This window comes from Sapajus apella, unplaced genomic scaffold (assembly GCF_009761245.1).
Source record: "Sapajus apella isolate SASKATOON/1434 unplaced genomic scaffold, GSC_monkey_1.0 scaffold3, whole genome shotgun sequence".
In the NCBI taxonomy this organism is placed as follows: Eukaryota; Metazoa; Chordata; class Mammalia; order Primates; family Cebidae; genus Sapajus; species Sapajus apella.
The window spans coordinates 1,298,378-1,324,895 of record NW_022436943.1 but is presented as its reverse complement, the minus strand read 5'-3'; the positions used below and the strand labels follow the sequence as shown (position 1 = coordinate 1,324,895).

The window sequence follows — 26,518 nt, the reverse complement described above, 5'->3', positions numbered from 1 at the left end:
TGAGAATTGTGCTGCTATAAACATGTGTGTGCATGTGCCTTTTTCACATAATAACTTGTTTTCCTTTGGAAAGATACCCAGTGGTAAGACTGCTGGATCGTATGGTAGTTCTACTTTTAGTTCTTTAAGGAATCTCATAGAGAACATTTTTAAAGGAAGTAGTCCTGAATATGTTCTCTTATGATTTACAGAAAGTCACTGCCATCTTTCCCAGACTATTTGTGGTTCTCATCAGAGAGATAGGTAGAATTGTTTGCTAGAAAGAAGGTATTAGGCATTAAAGCTACCTACCTTTATATTGTAAAACTGAAGGTCTTTATGATTTTAAGAAAGTATTATTTTTCTTCTGCTTTTCTCTTTATAAGATAGAATCAATAATACCTGTTGCTTGTAACATACCATGGTAGTTTATTGATTGAATTTCTTTAAAACATCTTCTGAAGACTTTATTGTATGCCTTTTCCAATGCTGACTGCTTTGCTTCTGCACTTTATTACCATAACTATTTTTGTCCATGTCTTGGCAATAATAATAGCATTAATAATGGATTATACAATACTTATCACTTTACCCAACTCATTTCACTTAATTTTCACAATAATGCTATCAGGTAAGAACTATTATTTTCCCTAATTATACATGAAGAAACTGAGATCTGCACAAGATAATGTATCAAAACTAAACAGTAAGATATAGCCTGTACTCCTTATGCCTTTTTATGTGATCTTCTCTATACCTCTAACTGTCTTAACCCACCCTCTTCATTTGCCGAACTCGTATCATTTAACAAGTCTCAGAGTAGACGTTGTGTTTTCTAGGAAGCCACAAGATCAAGTCAAATCGCATTTGTGTGTTCTCCTATCACATCACTTAGCGTATTTAATTCTAATTACTTATATAACTACCTCTGAGTCCTAAGGACAGATCATTGCCATCCTGTTCATTGATTTGTCCCTAGAACATAGCACTGCCATATATAAAATGTATTATTGTAGTCCCATACTGACAAGTGATCGAATATGCCCCTGAGAAGGGGTGTAAATTTGGGTGAAGAAGCACACACAGCCACCCAAGGTAAATTTCAAGAGATAGATGCCATTATGGAGTCATCAGCAAGCAACTTGCATGGCAGCTAGGAAGTGAGTATTTTCATCCTAAAGGGAAGATCCTGGTGGCACACCACAGCATCATCTACACTAATCGTAATCTCTAAATATCACATGATAGCAGCTAGCTTCAAGTCTTTTACTCCTTATCTTTACACAGTTTTCAGATTTAGGAGGTGCCGGCTTATAAAAGTCACAGGTTATTTTGTCTTAAAAAATCACAAATTCTGTCATGACAAAGAACATGAGCCTTATTTTCCTAGCAGATTTTATGGCCACCTAGCCTTAGTTATATATCTCCTATTTGTTATTTAATTCATTTAACTTACAGTTAGTATATATGTGTCTGTGTTTTAATAATTTGTGGAGGTAAATTCACATAACATAAAATTAACCATTTAAGGTGAACATTTAGTGGCATTTGGTACATTTACATTATTGAGCAACTACCACCTCTGTCTAGTTCCAAAACATTTTTTTCACCCCAAAGTAAAACCCCTTGCCTGGTAGGCAGTTTGTCTCTATCCTTTCCCCTTCTTACAGCCCCTAGCAACCACCAATCTGCCTCCAAATTCACAAATCTGGATTTATCCTGTCTGTAGGAATTTATGTATTCTGAATATTTTATATAAATAGAATCATATGATAATGTGACCTTTTATATCTGGCCTCTTTCACTTAGCATACTGTTTTGTATATTCATCCAGATTGCCAAATTGTAGCATGTATCAGTACTTCATTATTTTTATGGCCGAATAATATTCTGTTATGTGTATACAAATGATCCCTGACTTATAATGGATCACTTTAGGTTTTTCAACTTTATGATGTTGGAAAAATTATAATGCATTCAGTAGAAACTGTACTTTGCATACCTGTACAGCCATTCTGGTTTTCACTTTGAATATAGTATTCAATAATTACATGAGATATTCAATGTTTAGTATAAGCTAGACTTTGTATTAGATGATTTTGCCCAACTGAGGCCACTGTTTAAGTGTGCTGAGCACATTTAAGATAGGCTAGGCTAAGCTATGACATTTGTTTGGTTTAATGTATTAAATGCATTATTGACTTTTGATAAATTCAATTTACAATGATTTTATCAGGATAGAACTCCAATATGAGTTGAAGATCATCTGTACACTACCATTTGTCTATCCATTTATCCATTGATAGACATTTGAGCTGTTTCTGCTTTTTGGATACTGTGAATAATGTTGCTCTGGATATTGCTGTATAAGTACCTGTTTTCACATATTTGGGCATACACCTAGGAGTAGAATTACAGAGTCATATGGCAATTTTATGTTCAACATTTGAGAAACTGCCAGACTCTTTTAAACCGTGAAATGACTGAACCATTTTCTGTTCCCACAAGCAGTGTTTGAGGGTTCCAGTTTCTCCACATTCTTACCAATACTTACTTTCTTTTCCTTCCTTCCTTCCTTCCCCCCTCCCTCCCTCCCTCCCCCCCTACCTCCCTCCCTCCTTCCTTCTCTCTCTCTCTTTCTTTCCTTCTTTCTTTCTTTCCTCTCTTTTTCTTCTTTTTTTCTCTCTCTCTCTCTCTCTTTCTTTCTTTCAAGCTAATACATCATCTTACTTGGTATGACGTGGTACATCTTTGTGTGTTTTTCACTTACATGTCTGTAATGATTAATGATCTTGAGGAGCTTTTTGTGTGCTTGTTGACTGTTTGTGTATTTTCTTTAGAGAAAAGTTTATTTGTCTTTTGCCCACCCCCCACCCTCCCACACACACTCTTTTTTGAGACAGAGTCTTGCTCTGTCACCCAGGTTGGAGTACAGTGGCATGATCTCAGCCCATTGTAACCTCTGCCTCCTGGGTTCAAGAAAATTATCTTCCTCAGCTTCCCAAGTACCTGGGATTACAGGCACCTGCCACCATGCCCAGCTAATTTTTGTATTTTTAGTAGAGATGGGGTTTCACCAGGTTGGACAGGCTGGTCTCGAACTTCTAACCTCAAGTGATCCATCAGCTTTGGCCTCCTAATGTGCTGGGATTACCAATGTGAGCCACCACACCCTGCCTTTTGGCCATTTTTAAATTCAGCTGTTTGACTTCTTGTTGATGATTTGTAAGAGTTCTTCGTTTATTCAAGATGCTGTAGCCTTATCAGATACATGATTTAGAAAAGATTTTTTTTATAATGGAATTTTTTTGTATATGGTATGAGGTAAAGGCCCAACTTCATTCTTTTACATGTGGGTATCTGGTTGTCCTGTCATTATTTAATGAAGATACTAATCTTTCCCCATTGAATGATTCTGTCACCCTCATCAAAAATTGACAAACACTTTGATAGCTGTGCGTGGTCAAAAATTAACAGACTTTTGATGGCTCATGCTTGCAAACCCAACACTTTGAGAGGCCAAAGCAGGAGGAACACTTGAGGCCAGGAGCTTAAGGCCAGCCTAGGCAACATAGTGAGACTTCCTCTCAACAACAACAAAAAAAATTTTTTTATTAGCTGGGCATGGTGGCATTACCTATGGTCCTAGCTACTCTTGAGGCTGAAGCAGGAGGATCACTTGAGCCCAGGAGTTCAAGGTTGCATTGAGCTATGATCATATCACTTTACCTCCTTCCTCATCAACAGAGCAAGAGCCTGGTTCAAATGAATAAATTAATAATAAAAAATAAAGACTTTTGAATGTCCAGTGTATGCCATTGAAGATCTTTTACACTGGAGAAACAAAATGAAAAAATTTCTAACATTATTCTAATATATGTCCTGTAAAAAGTTCAGCATCCTATCAAAGAAACAGACTTGTTAATTAACCAGTAGAGTGCAGTATGAAGAATGCTATGATAGACAAATATAGCATACTTAGGCTTACAGAAGAAACACATCCAAATCAAGATAAATATATTTCATATACATAGGAGATCTTAGGCACAGGCACATAAGCAAAAATATAAATTAACGTATAGGTAGAAAATAGTCATTCATTTAAAAGAAAAAAAGAAATGAATGATTGACTCTATGGGTGGGGTTTCAGAGATGGTTTCACAGAGCGCATGCCTTCTGAACTTGTTTGCATAGAGCGTGGGTTCCTGGAGAGTAGAGGGAGCATTCTGAACAAGGAAGCAGTAGATCCAGAGGCTAGAAGTATAAAAGTGTGACATGTTTTATTCGCTTCTGAATACCTGACATGTAACAGATACTGAGTAAAGGCTACATTAATTAATGAAAAAGTGATTAAGTAGTGCCAACTAATTGAGACAATGTGAATGTTTATGAGAGATATTCATTCAAATGAAGACAGAAAATTTTAGATCAGTTGTAGCTGAGTTCTGATTATTAATCTTGACAGAAGTATAAAGAGGACCTTAATATAATTCTGTTTCTGAATAGGTATTACAGATGAAATTCAAAAGATACAATGAGGATAATGTGTTTCCTTGCCTGACCAATATTAAATGGCAACCTTTATAATGATTTTCATTCATTCCTCTGGGTACATTACTCAAATTTTGTCTTTAATTGTGCTGTGCTTCTATGTGTATGTTGCGGGGAGCAGAGAGTAGGGAAGTGAAGTATAGAGAATCATCAGATTTTAAAACTTGAAGATCTTCTGCTCCTAAAACTTTGATTTTTTTTTTCAGCCAAAGGAATATATCATAGTTTAATTAAGGTGGCAGAACCATTAGAGTATTACAGCAGAGGAGATTCATTTTAGGCATGAAATCTTACCCAGTTGTGGAAAAAACTGAAAAATAAGGATCCAGAAGACGGAGTTGAAGGATCAAAGTCACAACCAATCCTCCTGAAGTACTTGACCTGGGTAAAAGCTTTAGAGCCTTCAAGGGAACCTGGGAAACCTCCAGCAGCACATCCAACTGGTGGACTGAGACCACCAGAAGGCTGGTAGAGATCAATGGGAGGCTGTGGCCTCTGCATTTAGGGTGGGACTGCAGGGCTAGAGCTGCTGTTGGTCAGCAGGGCCAACAGTGAGGAAGAAGTGGTCACAGAGCCAGAAAACGTGAGAACAAGCTAGAATCTCTCAGCACCCTTCCAATGATCTTTCACTGCATTTAAAACATGAAAACGTGCAGAGAATACTGGCTGTTTCCCTCCATCTTTCAAATCTTGTTGAAGTTTCCCTTTTGCAAAACTCTAAACTCTGAATCATTCTTAGCAAATTGTTATAAAACAAAAACTACTATAGTAAACTAAATTTGAGGAAGTTATTTGGGCTTGTCCAATGTCACAAAAAATAGAGCTATGTGTAGAACCTTGATTTCCTTCCTCTTGCTAGTCAACTACTTTTCTTCTCCTCAAAGCTCAGACCTTATAGGCTTGTGCTGAAGTCCATTGTTAGCTAATCACCTTCTTTTTCTTTTTTCTCTTAGCAACCATTTTTGCTACATCTGGGTTTATTTTATAATCTGAGGAAATTAAGTTCTGAGAACTCAAGTAACCTGTACTGATGTCTGTCATGTGCAGGTTGCACATTCAAGACACTTGCTGCTTTATATGGCTACTAGTGCTTTAGGGGGAGGTGGAAAGTTTATCTTATGATTACCTGAAAGTACCACTAAGTCTGAGTTCTCCAAGTTAATATTAATATTTTCTCATGTATAATATTTAAAAATATACTTCTAATAGACTTTGCAAAAGTACATTTAAAAGTAAATAATTTTATTTTTGTTATAATACTTTTATTTTTTCCTATCTCTGACTTGATTTTGTTAGGTAATTTATCTTTTAAACTTCATTGTCAGAGAAATAGTTATAGCGTATTTGTTTGTTAAAATATTTTTATATACACATAACAAATCACATGTAATACTCTGTGGGCTTTTTTTTCCACACATATAATTTTTAAAACTATTGTTACTGTGTTTGCTTAGCTAAATTTGAATCTGACATGACATATTCCTGTCAGTCTTATACTTCCCAGGATTGGTAACATTGAATATGGGGAACTATGACTGTGTGTAGACATTAAATCCCTAAACCGTGTATTTCTAGCTTTATTTCTGAGAGATTACAACTATTCTCTGTGTCCTTAGATCTCTTTTATTTTTATTTTTCAGACTATTTCCCAAATGTTCACATTGCACAATATTCAACCTGAAAACCATCACTTTTATCTTATTAATTTGTGAGGATGTCAAGCTAAGACCTAAGCAAAATTACAGAAGTTAGTCTGATTCTCATACTTTTTAGGTTAATGCCTAGATTGACCTAAACCTACTTGAATGATATGATTTCATAATAATTTCCTTAAACCTTACCATGCCTTTATATGAAAAAAATGTGATTTTTCTTCCTGCTTAAAAAGTTCCTGGAAATGGAGTGGGGGCGGTGAAGGCAAAAGGATTCATAATACAACAGGAAGGAGCTGTTGGTTTTTCATTCTTAGCAACCAGTAGACATCTTCCTCCTTACCTGTTGGGTAAGAGCGTCCTGTGGCAATATAAAAAGATGGTGTAGCTATTAGAGGACAGAGATCCTGTCTTGCCTGGTCTTACTCTTCATTATATCTTAGTATAGTTACTGACAGATAGTAGGCACTAAAAAATAAGAAAAGGTTTAAATTGTATATAATCATCATGGTAGTATACAATAAAATTTTAAAACTTTCTATATTTTCAGTTACTTTGCAGTCATTTTGTAGCTAGATAAGATAGATACATAGATAAAACCTTGATTCATTGAAACCCAACTGACCAAAGCCCTAAATAGCCAGTTTCCCTCCAGTGGTGTTTTCTTTTCTTTTTCTTTTTATTATAATAATTATTATTTTTTGAGGTGGAGTCTCACTCTGTCGCCAGGCTAGAGTGCAGTGGAGCAATCTCAGTTCACTGCAACCTCTGCCTCCTGGCTTCAAGCAATTCTCTTGCCTCAGCCTCCTGACTAGCTGGAATTATAGGCATGTGTCACTGCACCCAGCTGATTTTTGTATTTTTAGTAGAGATGGGGTTTCACCATGTTAGCCAGCCTGGTCTTGAATTCCTGACCTCAGGTGATCCACCAGCCTTGGCCTCCCAAAGTGCTGGGATTACAGGCATGAGCCACCATGCCTGGGCATGGTGTTTTCTTCTAAAAGAAGGGGCCAAACAAAATGTATTTTAAAAGCATATATCCAACATATAACTTTTATACATTATTCTGTATAATTCTATGAGGACTGTAACTGGTACATCAATACATACTATTAAAGTTTAATTATTTAATTATGAATGATAAAGTCTCACTGTGTCACTTACAGTGCACTATGTCATAATTGTAGTTCACTGTAATGTCTAACCCCTGGGCCCTAACGATCCTCCTGTCTTGGCCTCGCAATCGCTGAATTATAGGCATGAGCCACTGTGCCCAGCTATATTTTTGAAGCTTTAAAAATGAAATTTTTAAAATCTCCTGACTTTCTCTCCCTTAGTGGATTCCTCTCTAAATCCTCAACACACAGTTTCTAATGTTCTCTTCTCTGAGAAATGTTTAGAATACCTGTTGTCTTTCCCTCTTCAATGAAGTTTTTTTTTTGAAGTTTTTTCTTTGAAAAGGTCTAACAAGTAAAATTAGATGAGCAGCAGTTCCAGGTTATAGATATAAACAACTGGAAATTATAGTCAGAGCTGTTATCCATTGGACATCTCAGTAAAATTGAATTAATATTTTAATTTAGTATGCTCATAAAACTGTCTTCTAGATATTGTGATAAATAGATACATCACTTGTGATCTCTGTCACAAATATGTTAACCTTTGTTTTGTTCATTTTGGTGGGAAAATATTTTTTGTTTTCAAGAATGAGAATATTTTAACATTATTTAATTTTGCCAAACTAAATTTGTACTGGCATTTTCTTTAAATGTACCTTAAAAACCAAACACCACATGTTCTCGCTCATAACTGAGTGTTGAACAATGAGAACACATGGACACAGGGATAGGTTTATGTAACACATAGTTTTCCAGGTAGCAGATTGTTTATAATAAATGTTTGTGAACATTACTGTTTTCGTTTTAGGAATAACTACTGTAAGAGATGGTCTCAGGTGATTTCAACAAGTTTTAAGTATCTTCTGCTCTATTATCTTTCATCCAAAGTTCAGCCATAATGTCATACTAAGAAAATCTTTATGTTGCATAAGAATTGCTCTGTGCACCAACCTGGTCAACATGGCTAAACCCTGTCTCTACAAAAAATACAAAAATTAGCTGGATGTGAAGTCACACGCCTATCGCCCCAACTACTTAGGAGGCTGAGGTAGGGGGTTGACTTGATCCCAGGAGGCAGAGGTTGCAATGAGCCAAGATCATGCCACTCCACTCTAGCCTGGTCAACAAAGGGAGACCCTTTCTTACAAAAAAAAAAAAAAAAAAGGAAAAAAAAAGAAGAGAAAAAGAAGTACTCTGTGTACACAGACCATCTAGCATTTCTGACTTTTTGGTGAAATATTTTGGGAACCTTAGTACCACTTTTCCTACTTCTGTTCTTTCATAATGTGCAGTTTTTGAAGTGTGGTTCTTAAATGCCTTTAATATTTCCCACAAAGGCATACCAAAATGTATGACAGATGGGCAGAAGAACCTTAGTGTAAATATTCTGAGTCCAAGAAGGATGACCACAGCCTTTCTGACACATGTGTTTCCTTGAGTGGAGTGCATGTGGCATACACCTGTGCCTTCTTGCTTAGTAACAATTTCAGAGAACTATGCTTTTTTTTTTTTTTGGTTATAATCTGTACCTCCTAAAGCTTAATAGAAGAGCTTTTGCTAACTCGTGTGGTTATTTTTCTGTTATTTGCTTAGATCCTTACAATAGTCAATGTTTTGTTATTTTCAATGAGGGTTTAATAAATTTCTATGTACATAATCCTCTATATTACATGATAGGTACAAATAATTATACCATTTCTTTGTTTATATGGACAATGTAGACATGTATTAAACCATTGTTATATTGGAGTACATCAGCGAAATATTAATTAACCCTACGTGCCTTGGCATGCTGTAATCTGTTTTCTCCAGCTGAATTTAATATCTTTTCATCATCATAGGTGATCAGCAGATTCGCCAAGATATGTCTACTTGTGAATTTTCTTGTATTTGTCTGAAGTAGGACTCATTGTGCTTCCTGAGTCTATGAATTCCTATATTTCATCATTTCTGGGAAAATCCTCAGCCATTATTTCTTTAATATTTTCTCTTTTCCTTTCTTTCTATTCTCTCATTTTGGAATTCTTGTTATATATGTTGGACTTATCTCTCCATTTCTCTTCATTTTCCTTTTAAACATTTCATTTGAAAATTTACTTTAGTATATTCTGGTATTATCTCAAATCTGTATTCTAGTTTGCTAATTATTTCATAAGCTATACCTAAGTGCCATTTATTCTATCTATTATGTATTTAACTTTAGTAACTGCATTTTTTAGTTTTGGAAATTTTGTTTGGTTGTCTTTCAAACCTGATTTGCCCTTTTTAATAGTGCCTTGCTTTTTTTACTTATTTTTTTAAATTCTTATATGTCTTTAGTAATTTTAAACAAAAATTTTGTTGTAATTTATTATCTATTATCAAAAGTTCTTGATAATGCATTTGAAAATGAGATTTAATTTTCCTCTTACTAATAAGGGTTTTTTTGGAGGACATATAAAATAGTCTGTATTTGAGGAGCTTACCTTCAATGATCTTTTCCTCTGAGTATCCTTTTTGTCATTGAGGACATGTTTTCTAGAGAGGTTTTGCATCTGTTTCTGACAGATGCCCCAGGGTTATCAAGGTTCTGATACTACTGCTATATAAATAACTCAGAATGGGTACTCGAGGACCACCCAGGTAATAAAAGTTAGAGCCACTTAATACATAGGGAAATTTCCCATTATTTTTAATTTTCCAGGGAGATATTTGTTTTTTCAGCAAGCTCTCTTGCCAAGACAGACAAACTTACTTATTCTTTTCTGTTTCTGAGGGATTGATGTTTTTCTGGACTTTCAGGGGCCCCAGATCTAGATAGGCAGCTCATTTAAAAATTCTTACCTTGTCTCAAATAGCTGTTAAAACTGTATTTCCTTGATTCATTAAGAGTGCTGACCCTCTCAATTTAGTGATCCTAAGGCCATTAACAACCTCAGTTAATACTTTGTGTTTTAGTTCCTTCTTTTGAATTTTGAACCTTAGACTGTTACATGGTAAAATATTGGTAGAATTTAATTCTTAATTGTAGTTATTTAGTGTTTCTTTTCTGTTTTTCTTTTTAATTCATCCCTGAAAAAATGTGTGTGTGTGTGTGTGTGTTTGTTTGTATCTTTTAAATCTGTGAAGATTTTTAATGATTTAAAAAAATATTTACCATTACCAGAGATATCCTTAAATATTTACCAGAGATATCATAAAAGTTAATACTATATGCCAGAGAAATTATAGTTTTGTAGGACTACTGACTTATTTAAATTTTGTTATTACTTCTAAGGTCAAAGATCTGTTATATTTTGCGTTACTCATTTATCACATGATGGAGAGAAATGTATAATATGGAAATGTGGACAAGTGCCTTTTTTTCGTTGCCCTTGGTTAATGTTTGCTCTTATTTGATTCCCTGCCAACTTTTCCATTTTAAGGTATTTTTAATACATCATATATTTTAGCATTCCCCTATGAGAGCACATCAGATGTTACATTTTTCTCACATTGGTCATTTTATGGAATTTGAGCTATTAGGCTATAATTATGGTGTCTCTTAGGATCTCAACCCTTCCTCTATAGTCACAGATTTTAATACTTCTCCCTATTACTCTCTACTCACCAGATCTCTTAATTCTTTAAAATTGACTTTCTTGAAATCCGATACTTATGTGTCATAGAACCAGATGATCCAATTTGCTTTTTTGGCAGACGCCATACAGAGCTCTGCTCATTGCAAGTTTAACAAAAGACATTAGTACTCTCTGAGCTAGTCTGATAAAAAGAAAAAATGGTTTAGAAAGACTTAAATTTTAACTAGGCTTTTTTATGAGATAATTTATGCCAATTCTCTGATTTCAACTTTATCATTTTATGATATAAGGGAATAATAAGGACATTTAAAAGGAATATTAAGTTAATACTTTGAAGGAAAATTTGAGGTGTGGCTTGCTAACAAAATATAAATGTATCTTACTTAATAAAATGAAAACTAAGAATTTACGTGGACTTGAAGATCAGTATCAGCACAAGCTTTGGTTTCTCAATAATGTTTTCCAGTTTCATCTTTTACCATGTACTTCCTTTGAAGTTATTAATAATTTTAAATGTCAGGTAAAAATATTCTGCTAAATAACTGATCAAAGCTGGAAATGTATAAAGATGAATTAAAATAGGAGCCAAAAGCTGTTCTGGTGTCAACTTGATCTCCAGGTTCAGTTCTGGAGCCTTCATTCTCATTGTGTAGCCTTAGCCCAGAACTTAAACTTCATTTCTTTACAGATAATAATGGGACTATTAACAGTCCCTACTTCACATACAGGATTGTTTTGAGGAAGCATTTAGTATCTTACATGAAAACAGCTGGGCATGGTGGCTCAATGCTTGTAATCCCAGCATTTTGAGAGTCCTAGTCAGGAGAATTGCTCGAGCCTAGGAGTTCAAGACCAGCCTGGACAACATAAGGAAACTCTTTATCTACAAAAAATAAAAATAAACTAGCCAGGCATGGTAGCATATTCCTGTGGTCCCCAGCTACTTGGGAGGTGAAGGTGGGAGGATCACTTGAGCCCAGGAGATTGAGGCTACAGGGAGCCATGATCACACCACTGCACTCCAGACTAGGTGACAGAGCAAGACCCTGTCTTAAAAAAAAATGAATTAAAATGGTTCTTAGACCTTAAAAAGAAAACAATTCAAAGATTAAAAGGGTATTCTCATGACCCTGATGAGGTCAGCAGTTATCAAATAGAAGGTCAGATATTAAAAATAGGAAATTAAAAATTATTCCAAAAAATAGTAAGATTATTGGTGGTAACAAAAGTGATATGAAACTATTTGCAAGAATAAAAAGTAAACATGTAAAAAGTAATTTATTGAAAATCCCTTGAATGATACTAATGTGAAATTGCTTAATTACAGCTGAATATCTCAAGATGTTTTCATCTTTTATAAATCTTATGGAATTGAAGTTAAGAAATGATTATGGTAAAATACACAAATAGGCACCCTCAAAATAATAATGTGATTTTGCCACACATGTTTATAGCACAAAGACTTGTACAGATTTAATGAAAATTATCTTTGAAAAAGATGAAATGGCTAATAATCTTTTACTCTATCTTTTAGCATACGGCGGCATCAAGAAAGAAGAGCAATTTTGACCCCTATTTTGACAGATTTTTCTGTCCGAATAACTGGAGCACCTGCTATCATTTTCACCAAAATAATTTCTCCAGAAAACTTGCATTCTGAGGTTAGAACATAATTTTGATTTTATTTTAGTTTAAATAATGGAATCGCTCCTCTTTGTATGTTAGGGATTTGCACACTTTCAGCCCATAGGACTTATTAGCTCATTAATAATAGCTACTATTGAGCTAATATTTATGGAGCACTTTGTAGTACTCTTCAGTTATTGCTTTCCTTGTAATAACTCATTTAATCCTCATAATAATCTTATTTGCTATTCCTGTTATCGCTGTTTTGTAGATGATGAAACTGAGGGATAGAGGAGCTAAACAAGCTACCCAGATTTTCAGAAATAGAGCAGGCTGTGAAACCAACTGGTATGACTCCAGCCTCTGCACTTCTAAGTACTACAGCCTCCTTTTAGTGAAAATAATGATACTGACAGATAATTACATTACCTTACATAGGGAGTTCTACATAGATTACCTTATTTAGTCTTCACAACATTCTTATGAATTAGATACTATTAGTATCCATATTTTAAAGATGAGGAAACTAAGGTCAAAACAGGTTAAGTAACATAACCAACATTAACTGGTGGATCCAGGTTTCAATTCTGATCACTGTGGTTTATTGTCTCCATGCCTAGAATAGAAATGTAATAATAATATTTTTTACTATAGCTAAAACAATTCCTCATAGAAATTTTTTATGCTAAACACATTATAAACTTTTTGCTCATTCACAAAATTTTAAGTCAGTTATAAAAAGTTTGAAAAACTTATATGTATGTAATACAAATTTTTTGTATATCCATAAAAGTTGTATAAAGATTAAGTAAACCTAATATTTTATAGCTACTAAGTAACACCATTGGCTTAGAATACATGAAACTCCTTATAATATGCTCTTTTTCATACTAATGCTGCTATAAAAATATGAATTGACTCACATATTAAAATCATGTTTAAGAAATGCTTCTGTGTGTATTTGACTCAAAAAAATGGAATATCATAATCATTTTACATTATTAAGATTGCTTTTTCCTCCAAAAATATTCTTTACTTAGTATTTGGATTCCCAGATACTTATCATTGAATTCAGAAACGAGGATAAGAATATATCAAAGTGTTGATGAAATATCCTATCTTAATTAAGTCATCCTTGAAGGCATTTGAAGGCATAATTTGAAGGCATTACTAGAACGGTCCTCATTCCCAGGTAAAAGAGGCAGGGAGCTAAAGGTAACGAAATCTAGTTCTAGAACAAGCTCAGCTTTATACTAAATGATACCGTCCTAAGCCATTTATTTAAATGTTTTTTTCCATCAATTTTCTTATGCATAACCTAGTTGCCTCATGTATAGCTACTCCTCTTGCCCTCTAGATTGTTGTAAGGTTCGAACTGATCAATAGAAAAAATAATTATAAGAGGAATCTGAAAACCTAAAGTTTTATAAAAATAAAAATTATCCTTGTTTTTATGTTATTAGCTGCTGATTCTACCAATTACAGTCATACTATTTAACCTACTAATACAATAACAATCATTTGCAAGTTTTCACAGGATATATGTCACCAATAGAGCCAAGATATTTTTAGTACAAATTTTTATGCTTTTGGGTAATGTTACAGTGACTATTTTTTTTAAATCCTGAATTGGCATACTTTTTTCCCTTTTTGTCAATACTTGAGGAATAGAATAAGAAGTCTAATTAGAGTGAATTAATATAGTTACTTTGTGAAGGAAAAAGTTATTTAACAAAAACAATTAAGGATAAATGTTTCAGACAAGCTGTTCTTTATGGTTTTATTAAAAACTCCTCTAAGTCTTTGGACTAGTCACAGTCTCCTTAAATCCATTCTTCTGGATGATACTATAAGGAGAAGATCTGTTGCAGGACTTATTAAGCGAAGCTTCTGTATTGTTGTTTTGTTTTGTTCTGTTCTGTTCTGTTTTCCTTGTCTGAATGGTTTTCCAGTGATAAATGTTCAAGTAACTCAGTTTTGCAGAACAGCACCAATTATGTTGTGGACATCTACCCAATACGGCCAAGATTTTAGCAGTTTGAAGAAATGAAACTAATTAGTCTAGCTATCTTTTGTTTCAACACTGTTTTTTTTTATAAATCATTTTGAGTATATCCTTTGGAGAAAACTCATACTGTAGCTCTTAGCAATTATAATTGCCCGCCTACAATTGTCTGTGTACATCTGTCTGTCCAACTAGATGATAACCTCATCAAGAGTAGGTTGCCCTTTAAGGCCAACCTTATTCTTTGTGATATTCCTAAGACTCTACTGTACCTAGTACTTAGGAGATACTCAGTAAGTTTGAATTCATGAACAAGATTATGCTACACAATTACATTGTTGCTTACATATTGAAAACAATAATAATTTGCAGTATGAAAAAGTCAAATAGGTAGGAAAAGGTGAAGACTTCTTATTGTTAGTTGTGTATATCTAGCACAAGGCCCAACACATAGCAGGCCCTCATAAATATTTATGAACTTTATCTGTTGTATTGTGTCAAGTGGCTGTGCTTACCTTTTTTGCTCTTCTCATTAAAGTATGAACTTGAATCCTAGGAAACATCATCAAAGTATTGAAGGTCAAATAAGTAAGAATAATAAATTATCATCTGAAGGCTATCATGTTTCTTTATCTGTATTCTACTTTTTTGCTTCAGGAGATTTTAGTGTGTGGCCATTCCTTAGAAGTGAATATAACCACAAACCTGGACTTCTTTCTAAGTGTGGCTCAAGTTCAACTCTTACATCAGTTAATAGTAGCAAATATGACTGGACTGGAACCATCAAACAAGGCTTCTGAGGTAACTTACCTGATTTTGATCAGGCTTACTGTACTTTACATTCACAGTAGGAAAACTATAATTAAGATAACTGCTTTCTGCTTAATTCTGTATTTAACTTTATTCAAAATCTAGTCATAAATCGTTTTGGATTGATATTCTTTATTTTTGAAGTTTGCTTGGTCTTTATTCCTCTTATTTATCATGTACTTTTGCAAAATTGCTGTGGACTGACCTCAGAAGAACCTCTGTTATAAACATAATTTTATTACCCTGCTGAAATTCTAAAGTATGATGCGAGAATCCTGGTATAGCTTTCATTTACTCAGATACATTACAGTACTAAGGCCTCTTTTGGAAGTGAACTTTGTAAGAGTACTATGGGAATATCTTCAATAAATAACTTGTAAAGTATTCATTTCCCATGCTCAGTGGGAAATGAATGGACACAATCATAAAAGTTGAATGCCTGCCTAGAATTTTAATTTTGATCCGGTGTTCATTGGAAGCCTGTATTATAACCACAAAGTATGTCAGCATGAAACAAAGAAAGCTGTTTGTTAGATTCTTCTCAAGATATATATTCTTTGCATTTTGTTTCCACGTTTATCTAACATTCTGCACTTAGAATAAATATTTTATAAAAACTCAGGTGAACAAACTGCTTATATATGAAAAGGATGTTGCTTTTATTTTTGTCATGAGTTATAAAGCAGGCTTTAAGTTCTGTTTAGTAAGAAGGTAGGAAAGGAAGAGGAATTTAGGTCTTTCAAGTCAGCGCTATTTCCTCTCTGCCACAGATTGTGTACTGTAACTGTTAGATTATTCTCTCAGTCTTCTTGATTATTAAAAGAATGTTTTTTAATGAGAAATCTTTCACCTTTTGTAAGTGGAGATTTTCTAATGTAATCCTCCTTTACTACCCATGATATCTATTTATTCAATATCTATTGTAAAAGGACTTTAGAACTACATATTCTCCAAAATACTGACTTCTTAAATATACATTAGAGAATCCATAAAAATGTAATTATGTGACATCAAAATAAGCAAATTAAAAAGTATTTCCCCGTACATTTTCGATGAAGCATATAAAGCAAACTGAGTTGGACAAAAGTAAATTACATTCCGATGTTATTGTGCCTATTTTATAAATCTCTCCTATCAAAGAAGTCTAACTCCCAGATTACTGATTGTTTTAAGAATTCACATAACCTAGCAAATTGGTTATTAACTATTTATCTACATACTTTTAATGCCTCTTAGGAGGATCAATTTCAGTAAATAAAAGGATACTCAGAGTTACTAACTATCCTTCCCTGAATGTTGAATCATTACTGACAATTCTATGAACTGGATAGGCATTGTTTTCTTCTGCTTTAAAAAGATATCTGTAGCCATGTGTTTCATCTTAGAGATCATATTGGTAGCATAGACAATATGAACATTTTTAAGTGGTTAAAATGGTAAATTTATGTTATGTGTGTATATCACAATTAAAAAGTACAGGCTTTAATGAGAAAGGACTGTTTGGCCCTTTTCCCAACCCTGGTAGGATATATCTGTAAAAATGTCAGTATTTTAGAAAAGACCTACAGTGCACTGGAAGCATATGATTCCATTTTTAAATTATTAGCAGAACTCATACCTGATAGTCTATTAATATAAAGACATTTTAGTTATATAGAATGCTCTGTAAGAAGGCAAGGGTATATTTTGATAGGGCGAGTTGATAGGGTGAGTTTCACAACCACACTACCACAATTTTTTTTTTTCTTTTTTGACAGAATCTCACTCTGTCGCCCAGGTTGGAGTGCCATCTAGGCTCACTGCAACCTCCACCTCCTGGGTACAAGCGATTCTCCTGCCTCAGCCTCCTAAGTAACTGGGATTACAGGCGCACACCACCATATTCAGCTAATTTTTGTATTTTTAGTAGATCCAGGGTATTACAATGATGAGTACTAGCTTGTCTCCAACTCCTGACTTCAGGTGATCCGCCTGCCTCAGCCTCCCAAAGTGCTGGGATTACAGGTGTGAACCACTGTGACTGACCAACAATTTTTTTAAAAATTCTTTTTGAGAACAAAAGAAAAATAGGAAAATTAAACCTGGCTGAGTCACTGAGAAAATAGAGGAAGATGTATATGTTAGTATATGCAGTATAATTCTGACATTATAAGCAACTACTATTTCATAGGAATGATGGAGTAATAATGAGAATCCCATTTATCAGGATTTCCAGAAGGCACCCTGTGAATTATAGACCAGTGGAGGTCATATCTGTTCTAAGTTCACCATCTGATACTATACTGATGCAGTAGTTATGTAACATAGTACTATAAGAAGAAATTAGATATATTTAATGTAAAATATATATATATATTTTATTTTTATTTTTATTTTTTTTAAGTAGAGATGGGGTTTCACCATATTGCCCAGGCTGATCTTGAACTCCTTGTCTCAAGTGATCCATCTGCCTTGGCCTCCCAAATTCCTGGGATTACAGGTATCAGCCAACATGTCTAGCCTAATGAAGTATATTTTTTGAAGGTGTTAACATTTTCAGACAACCTTTGGCAAGATTTATTTGAAAGATTAATTTTGGCTGGATGCATAGTAGCTCACACCTGTAATCCCAACACTTTGGGAGGTTGAGGTGGGTGGCTTGCTTGAGCCCAGGAGTTCACAACCAGCCTGGGCAGTATAGTGAGACCCTGTCTCTCAAAAAAAAATTAAAAATAAAAATTAGTTGCATGTGGTGGTGCATGCCTGTAGTACCAACTACTCAGGAGGCTGAGGTGGGAGAATCACTTGAACCCTAGAGGTTGAGGCTGAAGTGAGTTGTGATTGTTCCACTACACTCCAAGATGGGCAACAGGGCAAGAGACCCTGTCTCAAAAAAATACAGGAAAGATTAAAAATTATTCAAGAATAATCAAGCATAATGTCACTTGGGAGCCTGAGGTGCAGGCAGATTGCTTCAGCTCAAGAGTTCAAGACCAGCCTTGGCAACATGTCAAAACCTGATCTCTACCCCAAAAAAACAAAAACAAAAACAAAAATTAGGCAGGCATGGTGGCACATGCCTCTAGTCTCCACTACTTGAGGGGCTGAGGTAAGAGGATCACTTGAACCTAGGAGTGAGCCAAGATCATGTCACTGTACTCCAGCAAGGTAACAAAGTAAGACTCTGTCTCAAAAAAATAAAAAGTATAATATGATAGGGGGATTATGTATTAGTGGAGGAAACATCTACACAATAAAAAAGGGGGTAAAATGGACATATCTTTAGAACTAGGAGTGAAAACTGTAGGTTAATCTGAGGATTTTTGCTAGAATCAATATTTAATATTAATTTTAATTAAAAAGACAACAAACACATAATGAAATTTACAAGTTCACAGCCAGAATGACTGGGTGATGGGTTAGGAAAATTGCCTCCCATGTTAAACAAAAACTTTCCAACATTTTTGCTCTGAAAAATATGTTTTAGATGGGGTAAAGCCACTAGACCAATGGGCCTGTATTTGTACTATTAGATTTTCACTGTCCCCTTCAAGTTCTATAATGTCCATGATTTCTAGCTCCCAGAATATTTACTTTCTGCCTTTAAATGAACCTTATTTCTCTATACATGCAGGTTGAGTCCCTTATCTGAAAACTCAAAATTCGAAATGCTTCACTGAGTGTTTTCTTTGAGGGTCACATCATGTTCATATTCAAAAAATTTCAGATTTTGGAGCATTTTGGATTTTGGATTTTCGGATGAAGGATACTCAAACTGTGTTATGACAGGCTGAGAAATTACATAAAAGAAACAGGAATTTAATATTCAAAGACCAAAATATTCCATATTACAAAGTACATGTTCTTCCTTATCTAGCTTGCTGTAGTAGTTCACCACCCCATTCTATAATTCATTCCTCTGTGACATCTGGTTCTAGAGAGGCATGAATTAAGACTCTTACATCTTAGTTCCCTGCCATTTACATGAGGTGAAAGTCAACCTTTTAGATACCTTAACAGCCAAAGCCAAATTTATAATTTGAAGTTTACTCCCCAAACAGAGCTCTACTACTCAACCTTGATTTCTTTCCCAGCGTTTAACAGGGCTATGGTTGACACAATTGGTTTACCCTTCAGAAGGTTCTTTACCTTCTTACAAGATAGTCTTGGTCTCATAAAGGCCCAATTATATAATCATGGCCATTAGCTTATTTATTATATTATGGTTTTATTTTTATCCAATTAGTAAATGAATTTTAACAACTAAATTTTGCTAATGAAATATATCAAAGTAGCACCAATCCCTGATATCCCTTCCTCATCCTGCCCAACAGTTAGCCAGTGTTTATAAGCTATTTCCTCAAGTATTTATCTCCATATTTCTAAATAACCTGAATGGACTATCATCTCTTGATGCACTATTACCATATTCACTTGCTATAAATTAGAGTTCCATCTCTGTAATTTACTTGTTATAAATTAGAGTTCCATCTCTTCTGCATTTCCTTTCTACGCTTCCATCTTCCCAGTATTCTTATATCATATTCTTTGTCAATTTTAATTGTTTTCATTATAAAGATGATGTAAATATTGTTCATTGCTTAGTGAAGTAATATAGTGTGATAATATGTCTGGCTAATATCTACTTGGATATTCTAATTTTTTTATAAAATAGAAAATAATTCATTGGGCTTTTTCTGCTCAAACTGTCATTGAGCTTATGCCATATGAAGTGATGTTAGAGGTTGTTTTGGGTGGTATTACTAATATTTTAACTTGGAAATAATGTGTTTTGTAGTTGTGCTTTATTTTAGGAATAGAAATTCTTGTCTTTTAGTAGAAAGTAAAAAATTCTCCAAGATATCCTTGACCAACCTAAGGATTGCCAGAAATAATTAGAAATAGAAACTTGAAGGTAAAGAAGAAGGAAAGGGACTTTAAGTGCATTGTAGTCTAACAACAGATGTCTTCTGGAATAGAATTTTAGGTAAGATGAGGGATATAGAGGAAATGAATACCCAACAGGTATGTGGATAGAGGGGAGTTTGAGAGAGGAAACTGAGACTGGCATGAGGGAGCATGTTGATTTTTCTGGTCTCTCTTGCTGCCTTCTATCTTGAGGTAGTCATGAATGGAAAAGGCCAGATCAGAGACTACATATTTCTGTATTTAGGAAAAGAGATGGGAATTCTGGATGATGTCCATAGGGTGACCTTCCATTGGTGTTGCTATGCTGAGTATTTTGTTTCCTTTCAGAGGCACCTGGATAGACTACTTGTAACCAGGCAATAAACACAGGCTCCAATAAAATGTAGATTCAAACAGAGCCTTAAATGGACAAGAGGGGCTGTGACAAAATACCTCAAATTTCTTAAAATATAGGCCTGGAAAAGATATTAAGTATTTTACTGCCTATCTTCTCCAAGGGAAGAATTTCTTAGGTACATTAAACTCTCACACCTGTCACAATTTTAATTAGGGCTTGTCAATGTTAAAATTAGTGTAAATTTTTCCTGATAAGCTTGTGCTGAGACAGAAAAACATCATATTTGCCTCAAAGTAGATGTAAGACATCAAGAAGACAATAACATTTTAAAATGTTCAGCCATAATGATGTTTATCCCTATAGATTTCTTCACCAGAAATCCAGTGAGTGCATTAAATTTTCCTCAGGCTCTAGTAAACTGTCTACGCTAGCCTTATTTGGCAATGTTCATTGAACGCTTACTGTATGCCAGATACACTGGCTACAGTCTGACAGAGGTTTGAAAATAAATACACTATGGTCTCTGCCTTCTACGCTTTTATAATCTGGTTAGGAAATAAAGCATAGACAAATGGAGTGATAACTAAGAACTCAGAGTTGTATATAAAAAGTGTTAAATATACTTTATGGAAAATTAGACTTATGAGTCCAAGGAATAAAGAGAAGGCTGTAGGCCAGGTGATCAACAATGTAGTTTCATGGAGAAGTGGAATACATAGAAAAGAGTAGCCTATTTATTTATTCAATAAATAAATTTATTTATTTTTAAATAAATTTAGTATTATAGTATTTGACACACTCCTGTGTGTCAGATACAACAATGGATACTAGAGTGACAGCATTAAACAAAAGAGGTAACACTTATGCTTTCATGTCTAATGCTCATATATTTAGTAGGGAAGACAGACAATAATAAATATTTGGAGCAAGCTCAGAATATAAATACAGCTACTCATGTGCAAACATTACATAGCTTTAAATTTTCTATAACTGATTTAATCTTTCTTACAAGCCTAAATTTCATTTAGATTAAGGATGTTGGTTGTTAGAGAAGAGAAGCAGTGGGGAGGTGTACATTAAATTTGCCTTCAATAAAAACTAGTTTCGACATGAAGAAATAGAATGAATAAAGACATGGAGGTTTCTAAGCATTAGGATTTTTTGGTAGGATGGTGGAAAAAAAAATCATTCTTTCTAGAGTGAAGGAACTGTGCAGGGAAATAATGGAAGATACACTAAGAAGTGTGTATTTCATCATGGGCAGCTGGAAACCAAACTTTATTGACTTGAGTGAACTGGATGACATGGGAGAAATGGTATTTTAGTGAAATCTGTTATACTTAGTCTTTTTTGGCAAAGGATTTGAAGTGACATTCAACAAAATATAATAAATGAAAACTACAAACTAACGTCTGAAGAAAATAGATGCAACAATCCTCAACAAAATACTAGCAAACTGAATCCAGCAACATAAAAAGAATTATACGCTATGGCCACATAGGATTACCCAGAAGTACCAGATTGATTTAACATCTGAAAATCAATTAATGTAAAGCACTAAATCAATAGAATTTTTTAAGTCATATGAGTATCTCAATACATGAAAAAAAATTTTTGACAAAATCCAGTACGCTTTCATAATAAAAACACGCAACAAACTAGGAATAGAAGGGAGCTTATTCAACTTGATAAATCGCATTTATGAAAAACTGACAGTTATTTTCATAGTTGATGATAAAAGATGAGATACTTTCTCCCAGAAATCAACAATAAGACAAGAATGTCTGCTTACATCAGTTCTATTCAACATTGTACTGGAAGTTCTAGAGGGAGTAGTTAATTTCACTTCCAGTCCCTTACTCTATTTAACTTTATAAGCAAAGACTGATCATACTGAGGTCCTCTTACAGAATCAGAGACTCTTATAACTGGCAGGTACTTCAGAAATGGTGTTGATTCATTAGCCCTCATAAGAGTGAAACTCTGCTCAGCCTCCTGCTGCCCGCTGTGAGTCTTCTTGCACTCCCCACTCCTCTTTTCAGTTGGGAATACTGGCTAGCCTTATGCAGAAAGCTGAAACTGGATCCCTTCCATACACCTTATACAAAAATTAACTCCAGATGCATTAAAGATTTAAACATAAGGCCTAACACCATAAAAACCCTAGAAGAAAACCTAGGCAGTACCATTCAGGATAAAGGCATGGGCAAGGACTTCATGACTAACGCCAAAAGCAATGGCAACAAAAGCCAAAATAGACAAATGGGATCTAATTAAACTAAAGAGCTTCTGCACACAAAAGAAATTATCATTAGAGTGAACCGGCAACCAACAGAGTAGGAAAAAATTTTTGTTATGTACCCATCTGACAAAGGGCTAATATCCAGAAATCTATGGAGAACTTAAACAAATTTACAAGAAAAAAAACCAACCTCATCAAAAAATAGGCAAAAGATATGAGTAGATACTTCTCAAAAGATGTTTATCCAGGATAGCTGTTTTCTTCAAACAGTATAACTTCCTGTTTCTTAAATTTCTTCCTAATAACTGCTTCTCTTAAAACCAGATGATTTTTCTGAAGGAATCCTTTCTAGAAAGCCAAGTGAAGGCCCCAGAGCTGTTTATTTATTTGCCATCTACCATTTGGAAAATTCTTAGAATGGGTCAGTCAGCAGTTTATATCTATGTACTATCTGTATCACTATCCAGGGCACCCAAACATTTATAGAAGAGGAAGATTCAACACAGCAGCATCTAATAGCTGAGTCATCACAACTTCCCAGCTAGCCTAACCCTTCTTAATAAGACCTGGTTTCTGTCCCTCTAACTATTTTTCTGTTATGCCCTGACTTTTAATATAAGGCTGATACAGAATCAGATTAATCAAATGCATGTTAAATTTGAGTGGTGGCTCTATGGGGAGAGGGAAATGATGGGCCAGTAAACCCTAAACCACAGAGCAATTATTTTGCACAGCTTTGAAAGTGCTTTTCAGCAAATGGAGAAACAGTCCATACTCATGGATAGGAAGAATCAATATTGTGAAAATGGCCATACTGCCCAAAGTGGTTAATAGATCCATTGCTATTCTCATTAAACTACCATTGACACTCTTCCCAGAATTAGAACAAACTATTCTAAAATTCAAATGGAACCAAAAAGATCCCGAATAACCAAGATGATTCTAAACAAAAAGAACAAAGCTGGAGGCATCACACTACCAGACTTCAAACTATACTATAAGGCTGCAGTAACCAAAACAGCATGGCACTAGTACAAAAACAGGCATATAGACCAATGGAACAAAATAGAGAACCGAGAAATAAGACTGTGCACTTCCAACCATTTGATCTTTGACAAACTTGACACAACAAGCAATAGGGAAAGAACTCTCTCATAAATGGTGCTGTCAGTGCTGGCTAGCCATACACAGAAAATTGAAACTGGACCCCTTCCCTACACCATATACAAAAGTTAAGATGGATTAAAGACTTAAATGTAAAACTCAAAACCATAAAAACCCTGGAAGACAACCTAGGCAATACCATTCAGGACATAGGCACGGGCAAAGATTTCATGATGAAGATGCCAACAAGCAACTGCAACAAAAGCAAAAATTGACAAATGGGATCTAATTAAACTAAGGAGCTTCTGCACAGAAAAAGAAACTATCATCAGAGTGAACAGACAACCTACAAAATAGGAGAAAATTTTTGCAAACTAGCCATCTGACAAAGGTCTAATATCCAGAATCTACAAGGAACTTAACCAAATTTACAAGAAAAAACCCCATTAAAAAGTGGGCCAAAGACATGGACAGACACTTTTCAAAAGAAGACATAAGTGTGGTCAAGAAACATGAAAAAAGGCTCAGCTTAGTATCACTGATCGTGAGAGAAAGGCAAATCAAAACCACAATGAGATACCATTTCATGCCAGTCAGAATGGCTATTATTAAAAAGTCAGAAAACAACAGTTGCTGGCAAGGTTATGGAGAAAAAGGAATGCTTTTACACTGTTGAGTGGGAGTGTAAATTAATTCAACCATTGTGGGAGACAGTGTGATAAATTTTCAAAGACCTAGAGACAGAAATACCATTTTGTACCCAAAGAAATATAAATCCTTTTGTTATAAAGATACACACACGTGTATGTTCATTGCAGCACTATTCACAATAGCAAAGACATGGAATCAACATAAATGCCCAGTCTATCATTATAGACTGGCTAAAGAAAATGTAACACATATACATCATGGAATACTGTGCAGCCATAAAAAGGAATGAGATCATGTCCTTTGTAGGGACATGGATGGAGTTCAAAGCCATTATGCTCAGCAAACTAACACAAGAACAGAAAACCAAACACTGCATGTTCTCACAAGTGGGAGCTGAATTATGAGAACGGGTGAGGGAACAACACACACTGGAGTCCATTGGGGCAGGGGTGGGGGAGGAGTGGAGAGATGGTGAGTTTCAGGAAGGATAGCTAATGGATGTTGCACCTAATACCTAGATGATGGGATGATCTGTGCAGCAAACCACCATGGCACACATGTACCTGTGTGACAAACCTGCACGTCCTACACATGTACCACTGAAATTAAAAGTTAAAGGAAAAAAAAAATAAAATGCTTTTCTTTTGCATCAAGGAAGATAAGAGAGAATGGAGAGAAGTTTTGCAGATAAGGCCTGTGTTTTGTTGGTTTTTCTGAGGATATAAGTCTCAGGGGACATGTAAGAAAGAAAACACAGTGGTCAAGAACTCGAGTTTTGCAGTTGGAGCCCAGCAGTAAATCCCATCTCCTGTGTTTACTTTCTGTGTGGCCCTGGACATGTAACTTTAATTCCTGTGAGCCTCAATTTAATCTTCTGTAAAATTGAGAAAATAATAGTCTTCTCCAAAAGGGTTGTTGTAGAGATTAATTGGGAAGCTGTTTCTAAAGCATTTTTCATAGTAATTGTTATATAATAAGGGCTCAATAAAAGCCATCACTATCATTGTCATCTTATCTAGAGATTCTTAATTTTCATCTCTCTTTTCTATGTACTGCATTATATCTTATCCAAGATACTTCTCTAGTTTGCTTGATTATAGAGCATATATGATTATTTCTCAATGTTTTTGAGTTTGATTGGATGAAGGGAGGATGTAATAGAATGCTCCAATATCCTATTTCTCTTCTGGCAGACTTTGGAAGGGTGTATGTTCCATAGACTTATTCTTCTGCTCAGTTGATAACACAGTTTGCCCCAGAAGCTTATTCCTCAGGTAAATGAGATCTTGCTAAAACTACAAAGTTGATAGTGAGATGCTTCTGGAAGCACTGGGGTTGTTTTCAGATGGCAGACTAACAGAGGACTTGTGTATCCCAGTGCTCTGCTGTATTCACCTTGCTCTATTCCCTCAGGATTCACTATTGACTTTCCTCAGCCATAGGAAAGGTTTACAGAACCAGTCTTCATGAAATCAGTTAGGACTGTTATTAATTGGTTATGGTCAAATGTATTATTGCTGAAATTTTAGCTCTTTGCAATAGATGAACCAATTGTTAAAGCTGCATTGAAAGATACTTCCCTTTCTCCTCAAAGGTTCATTATTCCCAGTGTTTTTCTTTATAAGTTCTGTGTGGTTAGTGACCCATAAATGATTCTCTAAAAGTGTTAAGAGCTTCAAAAGCCAATCCTATATTGAGTGCCCTATATTTTTGTGAATTATTTGTTGGGAGCTACATATAGATTTATTTTATTAGAAGAAAAATGTTGAACTTTCATCAATATAAAAATTTATGACAAAGCAACAGTAATCAAGACAATATGATGCTGACATAAGAATAGACATATGGGTCAATGAACTAGAATTGAGAGTTCAGGTACTAACTCTCCTGTTTATCATCAACTGATTTTTGACAAGGTAGCCTAGACCATTCAGTGGAGGAAAGAATAGTGTTTTCAAGGAATAATGGTAGGATG

At 34.7% G+C, this 26,518-nt stretch overlaps 1 protein-coding gene across 1 annotated transcript in view; it reads left to right on the top strand.

Annotated features, from left to right (window-relative positions):
- The window catches only part of VPS13B (vacuolar protein sorting 13 homolog B), an 823,218-nt gene that overhangs the window by 528,177 nt on the left and 268,523 nt on the right, over nucleotides 1-26,518 (top strand). Inside the window, exons 32-33 of the mRNA XM_032247702.1 lie at nucleotides 12,395-12,521; nucleotides 15,149-15,292. Coding sequence (XP_032103593.1) covers nucleotides 12,395-12,521; nucleotides 15,149-15,292 — 271 coding nt within the window. The remainder of the gene's footprint in view (nucleotides 1-12,394; nucleotides 12,522-15,148; nucleotides 15,293-26,518) is intronic.